This window comes from Lepidothrix coronata, unplaced genomic scaffold, assembly GCF_001604755.1.
Source record: "Lepidothrix coronata isolate B3197 unplaced genomic scaffold, Lepidothrix_coronata-1.0 Scaffold45, whole genome shotgun sequence".
Taxonomy (NCBI): domain Eukaryota; kingdom Metazoa; phylum Chordata; class Aves; order Passeriformes; family Pipridae; genus Lepidothrix; species Lepidothrix coronata.
Genome location: NW_016690225.1, coordinates 5,141,113 through 5,164,237, shown reverse-complemented (window position 1 = coordinate 5,164,237; position 23,125 = coordinate 5,141,113). Strand labels below are relative to the sequence as shown.

General features: G+C 37.4%; 1 protein-coding gene across 3 annotated transcripts in view; it reads left to right on the top strand.

Moving 5' to 3' along the window:
• HMGCLL1 (3-hydroxymethyl-3-methylglutaryl-CoA lyase like 1) overlaps positions 1-23,125 on the top strand; it is a 71,496-nt gene that overhangs the window by 29,473 nt on the left and 18,898 nt on the right. For 2 of the 3 annotated variants that reach the window (XM_017814586.1, XM_017814588.1), the window contains exons 6-7: positions 14,185-14,248; positions 17,463-17,651. In XM_017814586.1, the coding sequence (XP_017670075.1) occupies positions 14,185-14,248; positions 17,463-17,651 (253 nt within the window). Of the gene's footprint in view, positions 1-14,184; positions 14,249-17,462; positions 17,652-19,466; positions 19,514-23,125 lie in introns of all 3 variants that reach the window. The other variant, XM_017814587.1, reaches the window with a different exon arrangement.

Genomic DNA, 23,125 nt, shown 5'->3' with positions numbered 1-23,125 from the left:
GAGCATGGGATTGACAACTCAGGGCAGAATGGGATTGGGGAATAGGAGAAAGATGGGTGGAACTTTGGAGTATCCAGGGGAAAGGACCAATGGGAGCTCACTCTGCACTGTGGCATCCATCAGCCAATCAGTGAGAGATAAGCGGGAAAACTGGGGGAGAACAAGGGAGTAAACAACTTATGGCTGGAAAAATGTGAAGGCAAGTCCAGGCAAGCCCTGAACAGTATAAACCAAGGGGAATTAACATGGGAGTACATTAAACTTGGTATAATGCTGGGGGATAACGAGAAAGTCCGTGGAGTAATAGTCTTTTCAGGCCCCATACAAGTCCCTCCAGGTCTTGAATAGTTCCCAGTCAGTTCGATGATCCTCCTCACTGTACCTCCTTTTCCCACTGTCCTGTGGCAGGGTTTACCCACGTCAATACAGCCTTTTTGGACTGTCCAGATGCATCGGTAAAAACCGCGAGGCCTTTTACTGGCTGGTGTTGGCATCTGCATGTGGCTTTTAAGGGTAGGTTACCCATTTCTGCCCAAAGTCTGTGTTTAGAATAGTGAGTGGAAATGTCACCGTCATAGCCTGCCAAGGCTGCCTGGAATCCTGCATCTTCAGCCAGTAGCCAGTCAAGGTTGTCCTTCATCGCTGGGATGTAGATGGTCGCTGGATCCTGTCCATCCAACTCCTGTAGATGTCCTCTGCCTTTAATGACAAGCTTAACAAAAATTTCATTAATTGTCCACACAGTCTTTGGTGGTGAGTGGGGCAGAAACAGCCACTCCAGGATCCTCAGTGGATCTGATTCAGCCTGGTCCCACTGAAACAAAACTGCAAATGGCTGGAACCTGCTAGGAACAAGTGCAAGGCAGGTGTGAAGTTCAGGGTTTCTCCTTCTGCTTTGTCTGCTCTCGATTGCCTGAGAACATGTCTTTAATGCCTGCTTTGCCTCTGTGGTCAAGGACAGACTAGATGTTAAGTCTGGATCACCTTTCAGCAGCTCAAAGAGGGGGTGCAGTTCCTCTGTGGTCAAGCCTAAGATAGGCCTTAACCAGTTGATGGCTCCTAAAAATTTCTGCAAGTCATTTAAGGTTAAAATGTCCTTTATCTTAATTGTCAGTGACTGGGGTGAGATTTCTTGCTGCATGATCCTCCATCCAAGGTAGGTCCAGGTTTGAGAGCGTTGGATCTTCTCTGGACTGACCTGCAACCCTGCTTCTTGGACAACATTAGTCAGAGCAGTTATAACAGTTTGTAACTCAGTCTCTTTGGCCATGGCGACTAAGATGTCATCCATGTAATGGTAAATAATTGCTGAGGGGTGAAGCTTTCTGACAGGGTGGGTAGCCTTTGCCACTGCAGTCTGACAAATCGTCGGACTGTTACGCATCCCCTGAGGCAAAACAACCCAGTGGTACCTCTGCATGGGCTCTGCATGGTTTAAAGCAGGGATGGAGAAACCAAGGGGTGGTGCATCATCAGGGTGTAGGAAAATGGTGAAAAAACAGTCCTTTAAGTCAATTACCATTAAAAGCCATTCTGCTGGAAGCATAGCAGGTGAGGGGAGTCCTGGTTGTAATGCTCCCATTAATTCTATGACTGAGTTAACTGCTCTTAGGTCATGCAGCATCCGCCATCTGCCACTTTTCTTTGGAATGCAGAACACTGGACTGTTCCATGGACTGGAGCTTGGCACTATGTGTCCTGCATCTAGTTGCTCTTAGACTAGGTCTCTTAGGTGAACAAGCCATTCCCTTTTCAGGGGCCATTGATTTACCCATATAGGGTCATGAGTTTTCCATGTCAGCTTAATTTGTCCTTGGAACAGCTGGTTAAAGGCCCTCAGTGAAAATCCTGAGCATCTGTAGTTGCAATTTGCATGACAGTGCCAAATTGGCCTAGCACATCTCTTCCCCGCAAAGTGCATGGAATAGGAGCAAAAAAAAGGAGCTATCTTGGCAACCTGTCCCTCTGGCCCCAACACTGTGCGTATTTGTGCACTCTGCTTAGGCTCTACGTGCCTCCAATCCCTTGGAGAGACGAAGCAGGAAATACAGTGGGCCAGTCAGCTGGCCACTCAGTGTCTTTGACAATAGTAACGTCTGCTCCTGTGTCCACCAAGCCTTTGAATCTGCATCCGTCTATCTGATAAGTAATCATTGGTTGTGCCACAGAAATAGTTTTTGCTCAGAGTATTTGAGGCTCACCTGTGCTCCCGAAAGCCCCCGAGCCCCTTTCTCCCTCCCCAGCCAGTGACACGCTGCAAAAGGGGATTAGCTAGGCAAGCCGTTGTCCCTCAGGTATGTAACAGGGAGGCGCTGGGGTCCATGCCATGATTTGGATCTCACTATGAGAGTCAGAGTCAATCACTCCAGGTAAGACAAACCCATCCTGGTGGTTGACGATTGTCTGATAAGAAGGGCATGGACTCCTGGGCCTAGGGGTCCCCAAACTCCTGTGGGGAGCAACACTACGGCAGTAGATGTTAAAGTTACTGGCTCTCTGGAGGCCAGGTCCAGCCCAGCACTGCCAGAGGTGGTGGCGAGCAGATCGCTAATCTGTTTTCTTGGGCCGTGTTTAATTGCTGGACCGGGGTACGTGGCTTCCCATTCTGTTGTTATATCGACTTCTGATGAGCTGTCATTGCTGTAGCAGTTCCCCTCTTAAGGGGATTGGAGATAGGGATGGGAGTAGGGATGTCCCCGGCTGCTCACCTGCCTGATGCAAAGACCCGCGTCCGCAGTCTGCTGTTCAGCCAAGGAGGACCGGTGCGGTGATCACCTCTCCAGGTGTCACCTGAGCCCTGGTGAGCACAAGGAAGTTCCTTCAATATGAAGGACGTTCTACCTTGCCCCACGGCCTGGGCGCCGTATGCCACGGTCCAGTGAGTGAGGGAGTAGGACCGCAACACTGCACAAAGGAGTCCGACAAGGTAGAAGGTTGGGGTGCAATGGCCCTTTATTAAGGTAGAGCAGGGACTTATATAGGGTTTGGGTCAGGAAGGCTCGGTAACAGGGGAGGAGTATGAGATTGGCATCTCTGGGTACAGCAGGATAGGTGAACACAGGAAAGGAGGAGGAACTTGGGAGGAGCTGAGTGTCAGGAGCCAATGGGGACCCACCCCGTACTGCGGCACTCTTTGGCCAATCAGTGCAGGATGAGCGGGAAAGTCAGGGGGTAAACAACCTTTGGCGGGAAAACAACCTTGGGCAAGCCCGGGCAAGTCCGGGACCATACAAACTAATGGGATTAGTACAGCCAAGTGGGGAAAATACATCAAACAGTGCTCAAAGCTAGGTATAGACAAGCAAGTCCATGAAATGGAGTTTCTTCAGGTGCTGTAAATGTCTCTCCATGCCTTGAAGTGCTCCCACTGAGATTCAGGCTCCTCAGCACAAGTGTAAGGCAAATTTCATACAGTACATGCAGAACAATTTTATTGAGTCTGTCACGCAAGATGCAGTGTGTTACTGAACACTTCAACTGTGAACTGCTTAGTATCACATAGACTGCAAAGTGATCAAAGTTGTGAATGAATATTATGTAAAGTGCACTCCAGCTATAACTTTCTTCCTTAGGCTTACATGTCTAAGAAAAGTGAATCATTCAGAAGTAAGAAGCCATTGACTGAATCATTAAATTTATGGGATTATACCCAAGTAAAGAACCTAAATAGAGAGGATAAGTATATTGAAGATAAGCTACATTTATGTGAATGTTACATGTATCTTCATCACATGATATTAGCTTGAGAATTACTTTATCCAGTGAAAATTAGAGATTTAGGCATTAGGAGATAAGATGATGGACTAATGCTACACTTCAACAAAACAAAAAGTTTAGGAGAGAACTGCTGATATTTTTCCAGGGGGATCTATTATAACTCAATAATGAAGTAGCCAATCTGCTAAAAACCTGCTGAGAATCTAAATTGCAGAATATGGAGCCTTATTTAATAACAACAAACTCTAACTGAGATAATTCTGAGTATACATTGAACATGAATTTCAGTATATGAAAATATTGAAAAGAATGTTTTGAACATGCTAATAAGTTAGAAGATAAAAGAGAACTGGTTAACACCATACATTTGGACTTTGAGTACTCTTTTAAAAAATTCCTCCCAGGGAGATTTTGAGGAGGCAAAATAATAATTAATGAGGAATAAAATATTGCTATGGATTAGAGTCTAGACTGATATGTTTTCAAGAGAATAATTGCCAAGTATTGATTCTTGTTCCTGCCTGTTCTTACTCATTCAGATGAACTCCTCATGGGTTGCAGAGTTACAGGAATCCCTGGGACACATTGAGACAGAATGATTGCTCAGGAATAATAATAAAAAGGGATTGGTTAGTGTCCATCTACTTCACTACTTTCTTTTAAGCTCCACTGTACTGTCTTTTGTTGAGTAGAATTCTGATGAAAAAAAATAGCAGAATATTGAATATAGAAATACAGAATTCAGAAGAACTTTTTTTTTTAATAGTAGATCTCTCAGCAGTTGAACAGAGCTCTAGAAGGTGGACTTAAAACTTTTAATTAGTTAAAAAATGAAAAAATACGCATAAAGAAGAAGCATCAATTTTGAATGGCAAATCCAGGAAGTGAGTAAATCTGTTTACAACATTGCAGCTTCTTGTGAGAAGAGAGATTATGGAGCAGACTGTCATTTCCAGCTTAATTCTAGAAAACTAAACCATGATCTTCTCTGATAGTAACAGCCAACAAAAGCTTACACTACTATAGGGATTTCATTAGTACTTGAAAGAAAGTAGTTCATTACCTCCCAAAAATTGCAGTACATGTAGAAGACTTCTGAAGTTTTACATTGTATTTATTGAGATAAAACACTGGGCTTCTTTTCCTCAATGAAAAAAGGTGTGAAAAGATAATCAGAAAGTAAAAACTTAAAATGAGATTTCACGGAAACCAAGGTGACTTTTTCCTGGAAATAAAGCAATCAAAAACAAATTAACTATTAAGGCCTATGATCTATAATCCCATATTTAGCTGTTGCTAAATGTCACCGGAACAGAGAGATTTCTCTGAACAATTTTTCCTGCACTCTGTAGGCCTTGCTTGCCATGGAAGTGACAAGCGTGTATTGTTTATACTTATAGACTGTGTGAAAATATGTGATGCTTATACTTGTTAGCTGTGCGTCTAATTATAAGGTTTGAGAACATAATATGTTTATAGTAAGAAAACCTTGAGAGCCTAGAGATAAAAGTACACCTGCAGATCTAGGAAAAACCCCTAAAAGCAAATTAATTAGAAAGAGGTTTCTATGCCAAGAATGATTTCAGGTCGCATGGACAGAGCCTCAGATCCAATAAACTGAGAGCATGAGACGCATGCACAGACTGAGCTATCCAATCATCTTGTGAGCATGTACCCTGAGCAAACTAAACTGTATAAAAGTTAACTGATTTAAATAATAAATTGGACATTGCTTTGATCACATTGGTCGTGTTGCTGTGTCTCTAAACCTCCTCATCGATCGCTAAAGAAGCTGCTTTTAGTGACAGATAAAATAAATGGGATTTTGGTATCCCATTCCATGCAAAATTCTCTAAATGCTGAGACAGTCAAGGCTTTGTGGCAAGTTGTTCTTGACATTCAGTATTTTGAATAGGTGCTCATGGTTCGACTGGTTGTTATTTAATTGCAAGAAGGTTAGTTTCAGGTTTTATTTTGTTGTGTGGCTTCTATTTACTGTAAGTAGTTATATATTGTTTACAACTATTGATGTAACATGAGGCAGATCACCACACAAGCCTGAGCTTGTCATCCTAAATCTTCCTGTAGTACCTATAGGGAATTAGGCAGCCTTCAGGCTGTGGTTCACTGTATGTGCTTTTTAAAGTACTTGCCTTAGGATAAGATGAAACACTCTCTGGATGATCCATCCTTCTGACTAAAGGAGCTTAGGTCCTATCCGATGCTGGTCATTCTATAGATGGCATAGGCTGTAGGTAATTATCTTTGATATCAGAAGTAAGAACAGATGAATCCCAGCCTGTGCGTAGGCTGAGGATTAGGACCTTTTAATTTGTGTAAATTACAACAGATAGAAGAAATAGGCTTTGTGCTGCAAGGTAACAGAAAATGAAGCTGTGGACTTTAAGGACAAGGATTTGTACTCTGTGGACTTTGGTTTTAATCACCCTTTTAGAGACTGGCTAATTTAAAGAACCATGGCCAAAACCTGCAGCCTTTCCTCAAGCAAGATCCCAGGACTACACGTTTTGGCTTCTAATATAAATTTTGTAGGCTAAATATTTTTATATAATTACTTAAGTAATAAAAATATTAATATGCATAAATTGTATTTGTATTCATTTCAATACAGAGATTGTTTCCGTTCTAAAACAGTATTATTGTTTAAAGCATTATTTATTTGCAGGAAATGGATAATTTAGTGCCTTGCCCTAACCCCTTATTTGTGCAGTTGAAAAATACTTCCAAAAATAATTTTAAGGGGTTCAAATTTTATTTCCTATTTTTACTGGCAATTTAAAATTTATGCAGTGAGCATAAATCATTGGCAATCCTTGAATCTTATGAAAAATGCACTGAAGCAGTTGAAACTAAACTTTAGGCTTTTGCATGTCTTACTGTTACTACAGCTGCACTAACATTGACTCGATCATCATCCAGAAAATTTATGCCGTCAGCTGTCACATTTAAAAACTGTAGCACAGTCCACTGTTTTCAAAATGTTTACTAAATTAGTCCAAATGTTTATGAAGAGTTGAAATGTTGCGTATGGTCTTAGAAGTTAGACTATTTATTAGCATCATAAGGGGGTTTTATTTTTATTTTTTTGTACATGCATAAAAACTTAACATCTTGGACACATTCTGTGAAGACACTGAGCCAAATCAGTTGTGAACTGTGTGGTCACCAAATTACTACTATGCATGTCTTGCATGTGAAGTAACACAAAATAATGCTGGTTTTAAATTTGCATCTTTTAATGCATAATTCAGATACTATTAAAAATATCACAAGTTACTGTGGTTAAAAATTAAGTCAAATAGCCAGGATTGATAAACATTGGTGGCAAATGGTAATTGCAAGTAGTTGCTTGGTTTGTCGTTTAAGTTAAATATGTCATTATTGTACATATGAAGAAAATGTCAAGTAAATTCTGATTATACTAGATTCTTCCAAGTTAATTTATTCCAAAATTTAAAAAGACACAGGAATTAATTGAAATTGGTACAATAGAACAGTAAGGAAGTAAGGACTTGCATTTCCTCCTTTTCAACGAATGGTACCTCACAACCTACTTTGTGTCCTTCGACATTGAAATAAAATCAAACTATCTCCCTCTGAAACATTCAGTTCTGTATAGAACTGTCTTAGTCCTAATAAAAATGAACAGGGGATATAAGCCTTAAAGGTTGTAATTTTTTTTCTTCTACTAAAAAAACACTTCTCCGTGATTAGCAACTAAAAGCTGTATTTATGTCCCAGACCTGAAAATTTTTCATGTGAATAGCTCTTCTAAGGCCATTTGTGCAAATGTTTAGAGACTCAGTGTGAAAACAGATGCAAATGATTGCTGTAAAATAACTCTAGAAGCATTTCCTTACAAAGCTGCTGCTTTGTGAAAGCCTATGTAATCACACATTAATTCTGAACTGGTGTATGTAATTCCTTTGTTTATGCCCTATGTCTTTAGGAATGGTGAAGTTCACAGTACATAAAAACATTTTGAAATTTATCAATATTTGACTTACACCTGTGTTTGTATAGAATTCAAATACTGGTTGATATACTTGAAATATAGCAATATGTTTTTCTGTGACAGATGCCAAACAAACTATTGTGTGCAATATTACTATTATTACCATTTATATTATGCTGTAATAAAGCTTACCGGTTACAATATATGTAATTCCTTGGTGATTTATTTGCAAAAAAAATGTGGAAGAATACATTATTTCTATTTTAATATACTTTATGACAAGCGATTTCAGAAACTAATAATGATGTCTGTTTTGTTTATAAAGAAACATGTTAATTGTCTAAAACTTCTGATTATCAAGACCATCTGATCTTTATAATTCGGTTCAACAATATTATGTTTTCTTTTGTTACAGTTCCTCCTAAATAACTTAAGATATTTATATGGCCTTACAATACTGTATTTTTTTATAAGTAATGAGAAGTACCGTAACATAAACTCCAACAATTCAGTATTACAAAAATCAATACAATTCAAAGCAGTGTGTGTTTTATGAATACAGACACTTGAACTTGTGTTTGCTGGTATTCTGGAATACTTATGGCTAGAATACATGTGTTTTTTCACATTGCTTTAAAATGCCCATTTTTAAGACTACACTGTGTAGTTTAGCACAGTCACAGTTATATTGATAATAGGATGATTTATGCCCATTATCCTTTCTCTAGATAGTAAAACCTTCGTGTCACTATAAGTGAGCCTATATTTGAGGTTATGGGAACAACAAAATGTAGATGAACATTTAATAGACTTGGAAGCAACACAGTTTAGTATGTGAATGGTAAACAAACCTACAGGGTTACAAAGTATTAAGCCAGCTGGTCACAGTCCCTTGGAGAAGTTTATGAAGGCAGAGATTGCTGGGATGTGGGGAGTTGGTACGTTTCTCTGTACTGGGAACAGGTTAAGAAAAGGTTGTTGGAGCCATTGTACTAACTCTGTCATACTGGATGATTGCACTATGTAAGGGGGGAGGTTTAGGAGTAACGCTATATCAACTTTTACCTGTTGGTTTTGTACCTGCAGAGAGAAAATATTATTACTGGGCCAGAAAAGCTGTTTAAAAAAAAGAAAAAAAGGAGGGATACATTTCTTGCCCGTTTCTTCTTAAAGAGAATAAGTCAGATTTGAAATGTTAGTATGAAATTATGAGGTTACAATACAATATCTTTGCTAGTATGTTATGTATTACTCCATGGATAACTTGAGGTATTTATTAAAAAATCAAATGGTAAAGTGGCCTTTCATTATTGTAGCTGTTTGGTTATGTTTTTAGAGAAGTAGTTATTTTCTAGAACATAGTTCACAATTTAACAGTGTTTTCTAGGCATTCTAAAAATAGTAACAAATATTTTTTACTCTAGTATTCACTGTGAATAGCATATATATTACTTGTAACTGGGTACTAAATACATGGAGAGGTTCTTTCTTTTTTTTTTTCTTTTTAAACTCAAATGTGGGGAAAAAATCCTGGCCTTATTTACACATGTTGGACTTGGCTTGGAGATTCTGTTTCTAGTTGCTCTCTTCTCTTCCTTGTAAGGATTGCCTGTTTTCAACTGATGGGTTGCTTTGCACAGAGACAGAATATATCAACCGCGATATTATGAATTCACCAAATGAGATGCATATACATTTTAGCACAAACATCCAATAAAAATAAATACATCTGCAGTGAACATGGTAAATTATATGCAAACTTACACTATAATAATAAACAGGAAACAGCAGCATCTGAGTCTGCAACTGGCTTCTCAGGAGGCTCCATGCCTCCAGCTGTGGTAGCAGCTGTGGATCTGGCTCTGGAACTCTTGCTGAAACAAGCTGACAAAGGGCTGATTACAACATGGAGTTCAGTTTCTGCTTGGATTCATTTTCCTTTTAACACCCTTTAGTTAAGAAAAGTTTGCTCATTTACCCTGTTTGAGATTTTATATTCTTCTCTTCATAGGCATTGGGCTGGTGTGGTGATTATCACCATTCCTAGTGACCTTGATTGTGGGGACCTTATACTGTCCATACCATTTCTGGACCATTGCAATTTGGTTTCGGCTTACTGGAAGAAATTGAAAACTCTCTTCCTCTTCCTTCTCTCTCTTCATCCCCAGAGGCTGTTCAGCATTTTTGTGCAAAATATTATGCAGTAAAGTTGTCTATTTTTTTATTTTTATGTGCACAGAAAACAATTCAGTAGAAGACCAAATGATCCTCACCTGCAGTGAAATCTGTAGAACAGGCAAGAGACTGGGTAAACTCTGCCAGGTGAAACAAGTAGAAAAATTCTTTTTATCACTTTTTATTAAAGGGAGAAATTCTGATTTCACAAAACATCATTTACCCATGTGTTTCTAAAGCAGCTGTATAGATATGTTCGCTTGCAGGTCCTTCTTTCCACCGCTGGTTTAATGGGCTCTTTTCTTGATGGCATGCTGAAGATGTAGTTAAGCTACATCTGGCCTTGATTCAGCAGAGATTTAAGCACATACTTAGAATTAAACACTTCCATTGCAGAATCTGCTTTGTGAACTCCCAGTTTGCTTCTGCTCTCATACTGTGGAGTGTCTCTGGTGAATATCCTGAGATTAGGATAGTCTTTTTCATTACACTGTATTTTTTTCTTTCAGTCCTTCTATCTTTCTAGAAAACAGCTGTATTTTCCAACTTAATTGAATTCCCAAATTAAATCCCAGTTGCTTCTGCAACTTATTGCTCAAACTCTTCTTTTTTCCTCTGCTGCTTTTCTTCATGTAGGATCTTGCTTTTTCCTCTAAGAAAAATAGATACAGTATCCTTTTCCTTCTGTCACTCTCTTCTCTCTCCCCTCCCCTGATCCTTTCTCCTCTACTGTCAGAGCAGCAGAAGTTTCTTGTCTACTTTCCCTGTACCCCTTCCACTTGCCCCAGTGACCCCATGTTCTGTTCTTCCTCCTATTTCTTCCCTCCCTTATTCTCTTTCTTAACTTCTCACTGTCCTCTGGCTCTTTTCCACTTGCAATATAAGCAAGCATTTGCCTCTTAAAACTTGCACCTTTGACCCTACTTGGTTCTTCATATTGTATCTCATTGCCTATCTCTTCTTTATTCCTAAACTCATTGAAGGCGCTGTTTATAATTACTGTCTGGGGACCCTCTTCTGTGATTCTCTCCTATAACTCCTACACTTTGGCTTCTGTTCCTTGCTTGCAACTGCAACAGCTCTCACCAAACTCCCTGATGACAAGATCTCGGAAACAGTAGTCTTTCCTCATTCTTTTTGACTTGTCAGTAGTGTTTGCTGCAGTTGACCAGACTATTCTTTAAATTTTTATTGTCTGTTTCTCTCCATGGATCTGTTTTGGTAATTTTCTTCTTTCTAAGCAGTTCTTCAGCATGTTCTTCAAAGTTGTCTCCCATTTTGGAATCTTCAAAGTTGTCTCCCATTTTGGAAGCGTGTGGGTGGAGGTCCTGGGGCTCTGCTTTGGTTGTGTTCTCTTGTGGGTTTGATGCCTTATGGGTTATTTCATACTGAAAAAAAAAATGTAGCAGCCAAACATATCTGTAGATAACAGATCTACCTCCCTTGTGAAACTTATTTCCTCACACTCTTGCTTATTAATTTGGAAGCACACAAATGCAATTACAAAGCATCCCACTCAGCGCTGCCTTCACTGTAGATGTCTTGGCAAATACTCAGACCAGACATATGATTATCTTCCCTCTTTCACACAGACATGTATTTTCTCTTTTGGTATGCTAGGCTCTCTGTATCCCTGAGTTTTACTCAGCCCTTGCTTGCATATGCTCCAGCTTGTATGAACTTTTCTACAAATGGCTCAAATTTTATCTCTTATTTCCAATAACAATACGGTAAGATCTTGTCAAAAGGACTTTATATTTTATAATGTCCTCTATTAAAAATGCTTATCCTGATATATGTCTGGAGCGCATTCATCATTTTGAGCATTTCATTTTCTCTGTCATTGCCATCAACTGAGTCCCTTTTCTATTGCTTCTGTCCGTTCTCAGTGGAATCTCAGTGGGTTTTTTTGTTTGTTTTTTATTGACAGTGCCAAAAAATTTAATGTTATCACCACGTTTCTACTTTTTATTCCAATTCATTAAATGAAAATGTTAGATAAAATTCTGCCAAGATCATTCTTGATGAACTCTACTGAAGAATTGTTCTTTCACTGTCCACAGGACTTTGTTGTCTCTCTGATAGGAAGTTCTTTTCCTGTCAAATTCTTTCAGTGATCCTTATTTTCTCCAGTTTAATATTGAATATTAGATGCCCAGATATATCTATCATATTTTCCTTGTTTAAAATGTAAGTCTAGTCACAATGGTGTAAGTATGCGGGAAGTTCATAATCTCAAACAGATTTGTGTATTGTAGTAGGCAGATTTCTCAGGTCACCACATACTTTCATACCCCAGCAGGCCCAGCTGAATTATGTGAGCTCAGGCAATCTGCTCGCTGGTGTGAACCACAGGGAGTATTCCCTTGTTCTCTAGATACCTTTTGGTCTGCTTTTGCTTTTGTTTGCCCTACTCCATTCCAGATGTCATTCATGCCACATTATCACTACCAAATGCATGTCTTCTTGATCTGACATATGTAGCCATTAGAAACCTGTAAAGATATATGTAAATAAAGGGAACATGTGCACATATGTACTGTATGTTTTGCATTTACTTAGTATTTAGGACTGTTCTTGATCACTTCATAAAAAAGTGGTGTGGCTAATTTTGAAAATAATTTCAGTAAGTGTATGTATTCGCTAGCTCTAGGCACTGTAGTATTATGTAAAAAGCAATCCTTTGGGACTGAAATTTTTCATGCTTAGTTTAATTTGAAAAACTTTGTATGCATAAAAAAATAATAAGGAAATTATCCTGAATTGCTTTTGAGTTATGTGTCACTGAAAATTGGGGCAGTGTTTAACTGTTTACAGTAGCTACTTTTTTGACTTTAATGTAGATAAGAAAATTCATAATTTTGAAACTTAAACAGTGGCATCTATAATTGGGGCTGATATCTAATGAATTCTGTGGCCAAGTTTCAAAAAAGCTGGTTTTCATAATGACATACTGATAATTGAAATCATGCCTAGTAGGCATCTGGACTAAAATTATGAGCAAGATGTAATGGACCCAACCACTTTCATGGAAACAAAATTAATTTCCATTTCTTTGTCAGGGCTAATCAAGTTCTGTTTAGATTCAAGGTTTGTTTCACTCTTGCTGCTATTTCTAGTGTGCCAAGATCATACTTTCATATAAGGGACGTAATATGTTCTATGCATTAAAATATGGACTTTTTTTCACAATTTGTTTTTGCCTAATTTCACATCAACCACTTCCTCCTTCAACTGCAAAGAAACAATACATCCTTCATCCTGCAAACCTTGACTACATACAAACTGGCATCTGTTCAATCCCTTTTGCATTATACAGTGTATAATTTTACATTATATCCTTCAGTGTTGAGCAAAAGGGAATGACAGGAGATCGATGAAGGCTCTTGGTCTTCTATAAAGCAATTAAGCAACCTCCCACTGGGACTCTGCCTGCCTCTGAATCTGTTGTAAATCTTTTTAGAGTCTCACTTTTGATTTTGACTGGCTGTTTCTGGTTAGTTTAATTGTATTCCTCATAAATTTAAGATAAATAATTAGAAGTTTAATTAGAATTTCATGGCTCTTAATTGTCATTAAAAAGGGGAAATTTAAACCAAATCCTATGCTAAAAGAGCATTAGAGCTGAACAATGGAAGTTTGGTTGTGGCTTTCAATTTCTGTGCTTTATGGAGCCAATAGCTGCTGAGGGACATGGTTTGGCTTCTCAGTTTCTTCTTATCCCAAGGCCTACCTAAATTGCAGTTTGCAATGGAGCTATAATTCTTCTGGGGCAATGGGACAGAGATGCCAGTACAGAGATAGAGGGTGGAAACTACCTCATTCACCACAGTTCTGATGACTTATGAGATGGTGGGGTTGTTAAAAGTTGTTTGCGTCCATGTGTTGCTTTCTCTGATTTGAGTAGCTAGTACAAGGAAGAAAGTGGTATCTTCCTCTGAATGCCTTCTGTGGGCTAGGCAAGGCAAAGCTTGAGCTGACTCTTGCAACTTCATAAGGAAATACCAAGAAAAATGAAGTCTCCTGCAGCATCATTAACTTGGCTTCATTGCCAGTCCTTTACAACCTGTGACATACATTGGGTGTAAATAAAGCTATAAATCTCTGTTCTGTGATTTAAAAGGAAAATTAACAAACCTACTATTTTCTTCTGATGTAATTTTAACTTTTCATTCAAATCTTTGTTCTGCATTGACTGTCTTAAATGATAAAAATTATATTTAACCCATTTTTAAATGTCACATGGATGAATACATGCATTTGGTAGATATATACATATAAAACAGAAGTATCATTGTGTGTTCTTTCTGTTACAGGTATGTGTCGTGTGCGCTGGGATGCCCATATGAAGGAAATATCACACCAGCTAAAGTGGCAGAAGTAAGAGTGAACTTCTGGCTTGTCTTTTCAATGAATCAAAAATACATTTTAAAATGTCTATAAGTCATGTTCTCTGCTTAATCATAAAAAGATCTTAAATGGATAAAAATTAAGGAAAACAAGGACAAAATATATCTAATGCTAAAACTGGGTGCATAACCTCACTCAACTATGTGCAGTCAAATATGAGAAAAATAGTGTATTTTGGTTGTTATCAGTCATGAAAAAAAAATGTTCTATTTCCTCTACAAAGTAAGTAGGAAATGCTTAAGGAAATAGACTCTAGCACATATGTCAGTAGACTGTGTTGTCCAAGATGGTTCCCAGCACAACCTCTTTCTTTTAAATCCATTTTATACTGGAATAAGCATACTGAGCTGTCAGCTGGTAGAGCCTCTGCTACAATGTACTTCAGGTGAGTGTCATGTGATTGATACATGAGCCAAAACTCAGCCCCAATATGATTTCTTAAATTGCTCTACTGCCATGATGGAGTAAGTTGCACCCACCCTTCCTGCCCCCTTTTCCCCTTTAGGATAAAGGATAAGGAAGAAGATGTCTTAATGCAGCCTTTTTTTCCCAGCAGGGAGGTGAGTGAAACACAAGTGTAAAATTTTGTAGGAAGGCAAAGAGGGTATGAAAGCTGAAATGGATGTTAAAAAAGAAAGCGGAGAGAGAATTCAAGAGGCTGAAGGCAGAACACACTGGCCTTCCACCTAGGGATAGACTTGTCTTCTCTGTTACACTTAATCACTTATTTTTGTTGATCTAGCAGAATAACCAAACAATTGTCTTTTACTTTGTAGCCCTAGCAGCAAGTCCACATTTGTCTAATATATTATGTTCTGCATGGGTGGTTTTCAGGTCCTCTTCTCCTGTATCTTCTCTAGTATACATTCCAGAAGCAACTTGGTATAATACTTCTCCCACAGCAGCCACATATACTCACATATTTGAAAAAAAGTAGCTAATTTGAAAGGTAATCAGTATTTCTAAATTAATTTGTTCTAATATGTGAAGGTTAGTTAGCTTTAGTTAGAGCAGTGATGACATATTGGTTATTGTGTTCCTTAACAGGCTTCTTTTTTTAACTACCTTGCACAGAAGAGCTCCTTTGATCAATGCTTGGTGTCAGGGCAGTTTTCCCAAGGGGAGTAGCACAAGACTCATGCATAGTAAAACTGCTCAGTGGTGCAGAACACAATACCATTCAATCAACAAAGCTGCAAGCTCATAATCACATCCTAATTACACTGACAAAACAGTGTGTTCTCTTCTCCCACACCCTCCTCCCAAAAATCCAGGTTGAAAACTTACAAAGACATAACTAATGGGCTGCCTCCTACTATGGTAAAGTAGAAAATTCAGTTTGAAAAACTCCCATTCAGCTTCCAAGCATGCACATTCTTCTTGAAAATAAGTATAGATCTCTTTGTAAGAATCATTTTAAAGTTAAATCCTGACATCAGTAGTGATGATGAACTTGTTAGCAGAGTTTCATCCTCTCTTCTTTCATCTTTCAGAACTTTGTTTTCAGAAGGCTGAAAGACCTAAGGACTCAACATGGAAAAGAAGTGAATGGAATATGATTTCTAGCAGTTTATATAGTCTCAGTTATTACTGAAACGCTCATCTAGAAAAACTTAGAATCATGAATTAGAAAGAACAGGAGAAAAAAAAAAAGCCATCTTCTTCCTTTACCCTGATCTTAAAGAAAAGCTGAGGTTTGGGGAGTAGCTGAATGTAATCCACCCCTAACTGCAGATGATTGTGTTCTTTCTTACAGCGGTATTCTAGTTAAAATGCCTGCCATGTGTTGATGATACAGAAATATACCATGTGACAGAATCCCTTTTGCAATCTGGTGATTGTCCCCTTCTTAAAATGTATATTGAATTTGTGTTGATATTAACCAGTGAGTCTGACTTTAAAGCACAGTTTTACTACATTTGCAATAGTCATAGCACTTCCAAGCCTTAAGCAAGGCAATTCAGACAATGTGAAGTTCTTTTTCAGCTGTTCTTTGAATTAAGTGAACAGCAATATTAATCCAGCACTTCCAAGACTGCTGGTGCAGCACTTTGTCAGCTTCCTCAGACATATTCACAGCAATCCCACTGATGCAGTCCTTGAATTGCTTTAACAGCAGAGTGCAGTGCAACTGAAGATGTCTTGGAAAAGAGTTGTATTTTTTCATTTCTAAAAATCTAGACTGGGATTCTGTTCCAGTGGAGTGGTCTTTTGGGATCATTAATACACAATGGGGAATCCTAAAGGGGACAAACATTTTCAGCAGCTGAAAGTAAGGTGAAATGTTTCCAAATAAATTCAACAAAAATAAGGTGGAAAGATCCTGAATTCAATTTCCAAAGCAATATTGTCAGTGAAAACACGATTTTGTGCTTCTGAATATATGTTTCTCTTCATGCAAAAATTATGAAGCCAGGCCTCAGTTCTTTTACTCGTGCAAAAAACTCCTCAAAGAAATATTTAGGGTTCTACTTACATAAGTAAGATCTATTTGTATACAATTTTGTTTGGTATTAAGAAAATTTTTAAAGCTTAAGGACTAGAATGTTAATTAAGTTGCAGTTTTGCTTTGTTAGTATTTTAGTGTTTGATTTCCTGAAAAGCAAACAAAATTAATATAGCAAAATTAATATTGACTGCAACATGTTAAAACTTCAGTTTTTATTGATTTTTTAAGCACCAAGAGAAAGCAAAATCAGGCTTCTTGTTAATTATTTATTGTCTTAGTTTGGCCATGTGCTTGGCTTCATGTAATAAGCAAACAAAATGGCAGGTCTTTACCCTGCACAGCTTATAAACTGAAAACTACATGAAGAAAACCAAACAGCTGGGGAGTCCCCAGAGAGAGAAAAATGTTGGGAAAGGACTTGACAGAAAATTTGTAGTTTTAAAATTTTGCTTACTTGGATTCTGTGGGAGAGTCAAAAGCAAATTTTTGATGGATTTGGCTTGGTTGGTTATTCCACGTACAGAAGCAGAACTATAAATTTAAAATAAGAGGATCTATGGGATCTTCTCGGATGACAATTTTCAAGAATGAATAGAGGGTGTGTGATAGATAGATCCACCTCAGTAGGTCAAAACCTGAAACCTGTACAGAAATATGTATTTTTAAATGTATATTCTTGACGATATTTTATATTCTTTTATCTTGACCTCTTCATGTTTTTCTATTTCTAATCAGGTATCTAAGCGTCTGTACAGTATGGGCTGTTATGAAATCTCTCTGGGAGATACAATTGGTGTGGGGACTCCTGGAAGTATGAAAAAAATGTTGGAAGCTGTTATGAAAGAAATTCCTCTGAGCGCTCTTGCTGTTCACTGTCATGACACGTATGGCCAGGCATTAGCCAATATCCTCACAGCCATACAGGTAACTCAGTTTCTCTTTTTATATATACAATACTAATAGTCTTAGTTTAATTCAAATGTGCAATTTTAAAAAATGCTGCTCTTAAAAAGATCATTAGAAGAGGAAAAGGCACTCACTAAACTTTCAGAAAGTATCGCTCTCACATCAGCTTGTCAATAGGTATTACTCCGGTTGCTTTTACCAGAAAATGTCAATCCTTGTCTATTTATTACCTTCAATTTCATACAAAATCACTAAGAAACAGTGGAAACTACATTCCATTGATACTAGATGAAAGAGGGACATAAAATACATTTTTTCTGCTATTTCAGATTCCACTTTTCTTAGAAACAGCTGTATGTTTGTGGTCCACTAAACTAAAATTTCTATTTCACAAAGGTGTCTAGATAAAAAATGGAATAATGCACAATTACATCTTGATTTCAGATTATTGGTAATTATGTACACAGAATTGTCTAGATAATTTTACTGCTGTTGACATGCCTTCATTATTCTTTTTTTTTAATCAGTTATATCTTCCAAGTAAGATTAGCAACAACTTTTATTTAATCAGCTTTCATATCTGTTGCTAAATAATCAGAAATAGTTAATTTGCATAAGAGATTTTTTTTCTTATGTTGATATATTTTTCAGAATAGGACATAATGCAAGAAAGAGACTACAGGTTCTAATGTAGTTTTTGTAAAGATATAATCTTGAAAAATACCTTAATGTGCACATGTATTCATAAGGAGACCACTTTTTACTAAGTGTTACAGAATCAAAAGCTGTTTACAAATTGTAGGCCTTTATTGTTCTATTTTATATTTAATGGCATCTTCTGCTTCCTTGTAATTCAGGCAACCATTTTGAAGGTGAAACTTTTCTTTGTCCTTAGTTATTTTGGCAGAGCTCATGTTATGCTGTTTAGATATAACAGCAGTTGTGTTACCAGTATTAGTGATATAAGCCACAAGAAGGAACAAAGAAAGTTTCAATATGGGAATCCACAGGTATTTGATTATATAGTGAAGGACAAAATCTTGTAAAAAAGGTTCTAATTTTTACTCACAGCACTCACCCTTACTCACTTTTACTGTTGCAATTTTGTGTGTATGTATCATGGGATAAATAAATTGCTAATTTCACAGTTAGCTTCAGTTGCAGATGCAATAGCTAAAAGCATGAAAACCCCTGAGCATGGGAGGAGTTGGCCATAAAAGTACTTGAAGCATTGTTTTTTAAATCCTTCCTTAACGTAATTGCTGTCATGGTGCCTACTAAACACTGAACAATGGCTGTTTTTTTAACCCCAGTATTTGCTGTGATTCTTGTCTCAAGTTTACCTCTTGCTTCTGTCTTATTTACTGCTGAAATCAACTTTGTTGACTTAAAGGGAAAAAAGCTCTTAGGTACTTAATATGCAATTTAGGATAATTAACATGTAAATTCAAAGAGCAAAAGACCTAAAAGGAAACCCCTATGCAACTTTCTCAGATTTCTGGGAAGCCAGGGGTGCCTGAGACCCAGAAGAAAACTTTCCCTTTGTGCTCAAGTTCTCCTACAGTGCATGTCTAAAGGTGCAGTGGTTTTGGCTGAGCTGAACTTGTCACAGATTTTGCCAAAAGTCCTTGATGAAGCAGGCATTACACAGTCTCTCTGACTGGCTTTGTGTAAGCTGCTCCTTGGCTCATTCTAAAGGTAGATCCCCAGGCTCTTGGATCCTCCAATGTGGTCTGCACCTCACAACATCCTCTCTTGTCTCAGGTCAAAACAAAACAGCTACTCAGTGAATTATAGTTAAGCAATACTTCTAAAACAGGACAACTTTTACAGGTCAGCCATGCTGTGAAGTGCCAAAGCCAGTGGATCAGCGTGCCCAGGTAACTTCTGGCCCTTGCTGTCAGGCTTTCCTGTACTTTCTTCCAAAGATACAGGAATAGCAAAGCACTGGAGTAAAAACCCTTGTTTTCAACTCAGCTGCTGTTTCATAGCCCAAACTCTCCACAGACACAATTCCTTACCCTTCCCCCTTTATGGGTCTGTGTGACTGACACAATATTTCATCAAGACTGAAATGTATTTGGAGGGTTATAGAAACAATAGGCTACAGTGATTGTTTGAAAACAAGTTTAAAGAACATTCAGCAAACAAATTACACTCTTCCTAAGACATTGCAAAATACAACCTCAAGCTGAGTACTATTGCATTGTATATTGTATTTCCTAAGAATTAATGAATGACAGCTGGAAAGCCACAAATCACTCTGCACTAATTCAGGCATTGCTTCGATGGGAGATCTCCTAAGAGTGGAAGGAGGTGCTGGTGATTCAGTAAGTGATTTTTTATAAAGATCACATTGTTCCATGCAGGATTATACTACCCAGAATATTTTCTTCTGGTTGGGGCTGATCCAAAGTCATCTAGAACAGACAGGCTGTATCTGTATAAGAAATTAGCAGGGCAGTAGTCTTGCAATTTTAGTATTCAGTTTTATGTGTGTTGTTTTAGCAAAAGGATAGGTAGTGAAAGATGGGAGAGAGATTAGCCATCTTTTAAAGACTAAGTAATTTTTTGTGTTGCTAAAGTGAGTAATACAAATAGAAAGCATTGCCTAGAAAAATGAAGTTAACTTTCTTTTATGAAGAAAATCTGTGTAAAAATGTGAGGAACATGAAGTGATGCTTGAAAACAAACCAATAAACATTTAAAGTAGAAACATGACTGGCTCTTAGTTAAATGGTTTAATACAAAAATACCAGAGTATAAATTGACCAAAGAGATAAATTCAGAAGATGGGAAGTGATGTGGAGATCTAGTTAGAGATTATGGTATTCTGAGTAAAATTACATATGTGGGTTAGCTAATGTGACAAACAAAATGTAGCTAAAAGAAGTAGTAAAACATTTATAGGAAATTATTACAGACCTCCAAGGAAGGGTAAAAAGATGGATCAGGAAACTTCTGCAGAGGCCCTGGTAAGGTAGACCATTGATCTAAGATGATTCGAGTTTCCTTGACAGTTGACTCTTGTTGTGTGTACAGAATGGGTAAGAAAGGGAAAGTTTTTAATGGAAGTGTTACGGAAATCTTTTCCTTTAAAGCTTGTGTAGTTGACAGAAATAGGTTTGTCTTTCTTCATAGCACATATGCAAACATGAGAAAGAATACACTAAGAGGCAAAGAGGAGTTTTGGCTGGCTGTGATACCTCAATAAATGAAACAATCTCATGGTAGTCCCATAGAACTTTATCAAATTCAAATCACTATCATAATTCATTAATATGAACTGATCCCTACACTACTGGGATCAAATACGAACTTAAAGAAAACAAGACTGACAAGGACCAAGGACTTTTACCACATTGTGTAATCATTTCCACCTTATTGGACACAGTGAAATGAATGAGACTGATTACATGCCAAATGAAACCACTTTTTATTAGTTCTTTTTCCAGAAAACAGGAATTTTGAAATAAAATCCCCAGTTTAGTACTAGAAAGAATTTAGCAAGCCTCTAATTAAACTTTCAAGGTTCAGACTGCAAAATCCAAATTTGAGAGTACAAGTACGAATAGTTTTTATGAAGATTTAAAATTTATTTTTGAAATTGAAATTTAAAAACAGAATAGATTTTAAGCTTTGTATAGAATGTAATTTTGAGATTAAAAAAGCTAAGTTACATGAGTGGGCAAGTGATCAAAATACATACATGCCCAGTCAAATTATCTGAGCCCTGTAACCCTCCACTTCTTTTCACCTGCACAGCCTGGCACTCTGTAAATCATTATGTAGTACAGTGTGAAGGTGGGAAAGACTTGCTATATGAAGCATGCACATTTTTTAGGATATTGAAAAATGTTAATATTTTTGCATTCTTATTTTGAGGAGAGCATAGAAATGGAAAAGTTTCAGCAAACCTCACAAGTTTGCTTTTCTCTGCTGTTTACAAATATATGCCAGGAAGCTGCAGAAGACTTTGAAGAGATCTCCAGAAACTAATTTCAGGGTTCAGATAGGGAAATATTAGAAAACACAGCTTGACTGAGAATAGCTGTACAGAATTCAGGAAGGGCTGGTCATGCTTCAGTATTTTGCTGGAATTCTTTGAGGCAGTCACTGCCAAGGAAGACAAAGGATATACAGTGGCCATCATATGCTTTGATTTTTCAGAAAACAATTTATAGTGTCCTGTACTGGAAGTTAGTATTAAGGCGTGGAGGCATATAATAAGTGGAAAGTTGGCTAAATGGCAGGAAACAAATAGAATTATGAAACAGAATTTTTTCAAGCTGGAAAGCACCATCAGTGTGGTTGTGGATTCTAGGCCTGTGGTTGTAGATCAGTGGGCCTGTGGGTCCTAGGTTTTCCTGCTAAATGAATAATTTGCAGTACCATGACGCTCATGTTAAGGGCAATTGTTCTAAAGTGTAGAAATTAGGTTTTGCAAATTTTACATTTGTGAAAAATTGTGAAAAACAGGATATCTGGCAGAATTTGTAAGTGGAAATCTGTGTAATATTCTAAAATATGCAAAAGAAAAAGTTTGGGATCAAACATAAGAGTACAGGAATACATATAATTTTAAGTAAAGCAAGAGACTATTACAACATGCCTGTCCTTTAAAATAAGGGTCTTCCTATAGCTTTCTGCCTTTGAGTTTCTGTAGGAACTAATTTATCCTAGGTATTTTCTGGGTTTGAAGTGTAAACAGTGCTTTTGAATTATTTGTCAGCAAACTAAAAGAGCTGTTGGCAGTAACACAAAATTCTTTAGGCAACGTCAGTTTGCTTTTTTGTTTCTGTTTCCTTTTATTCCCCCTTCCCATGAAAATGACATAGCACTTAGCTAAAGGTGGTAATTAAAAAAGCAGACATGAAGAAGTACGTGATATTAGGAAAGAAAGTGAGTAGAATTGTTTAATATTGAAAACTAACATGACAGGTGAATAATTTGAAAGCAGATAAGTTAGGAGGAAAATGGCAGGTCAATTGTGAAAATTTACCAGGCTGCAAGGTAGACATTTTCTTCCTGGGAAGAAAACTTAAAAGACGGTGTCTGCTTTGGTAAATTAGCAACACACTTGCATTTTATCAAATAATATTGTTACTATGAGCAGTCAGCTAGTTACTTCTGTAAGTGAAAAAACATACTGCACAAATGAATAAATCAGACCTACATATGGGAAGAAAATAAAAACATAGGTGTTCATGCTAAAAATCTGACCAATGCTTTCCAGTATTTTCTCTTTTTTTTTTTTTGGTCTTTTTATAGGTACTGGTTTTACATTGTTACCTGTAATATCAGCAAAATAATACAACAAGCAAATGAACAGGCAGCACCACTCCTGCTTCTTTTCTCAGATCAGTACAAAAGATTTAGCAGCCCAATTTTTGCTCTTTCTTAAGATCTGTACAGAAGAAGTAGTAACTGTATTTTTATTACTTTCTGCTGCTTTTTGCAGAATGTGCATAGTATGCAATTTCTGAGGAACT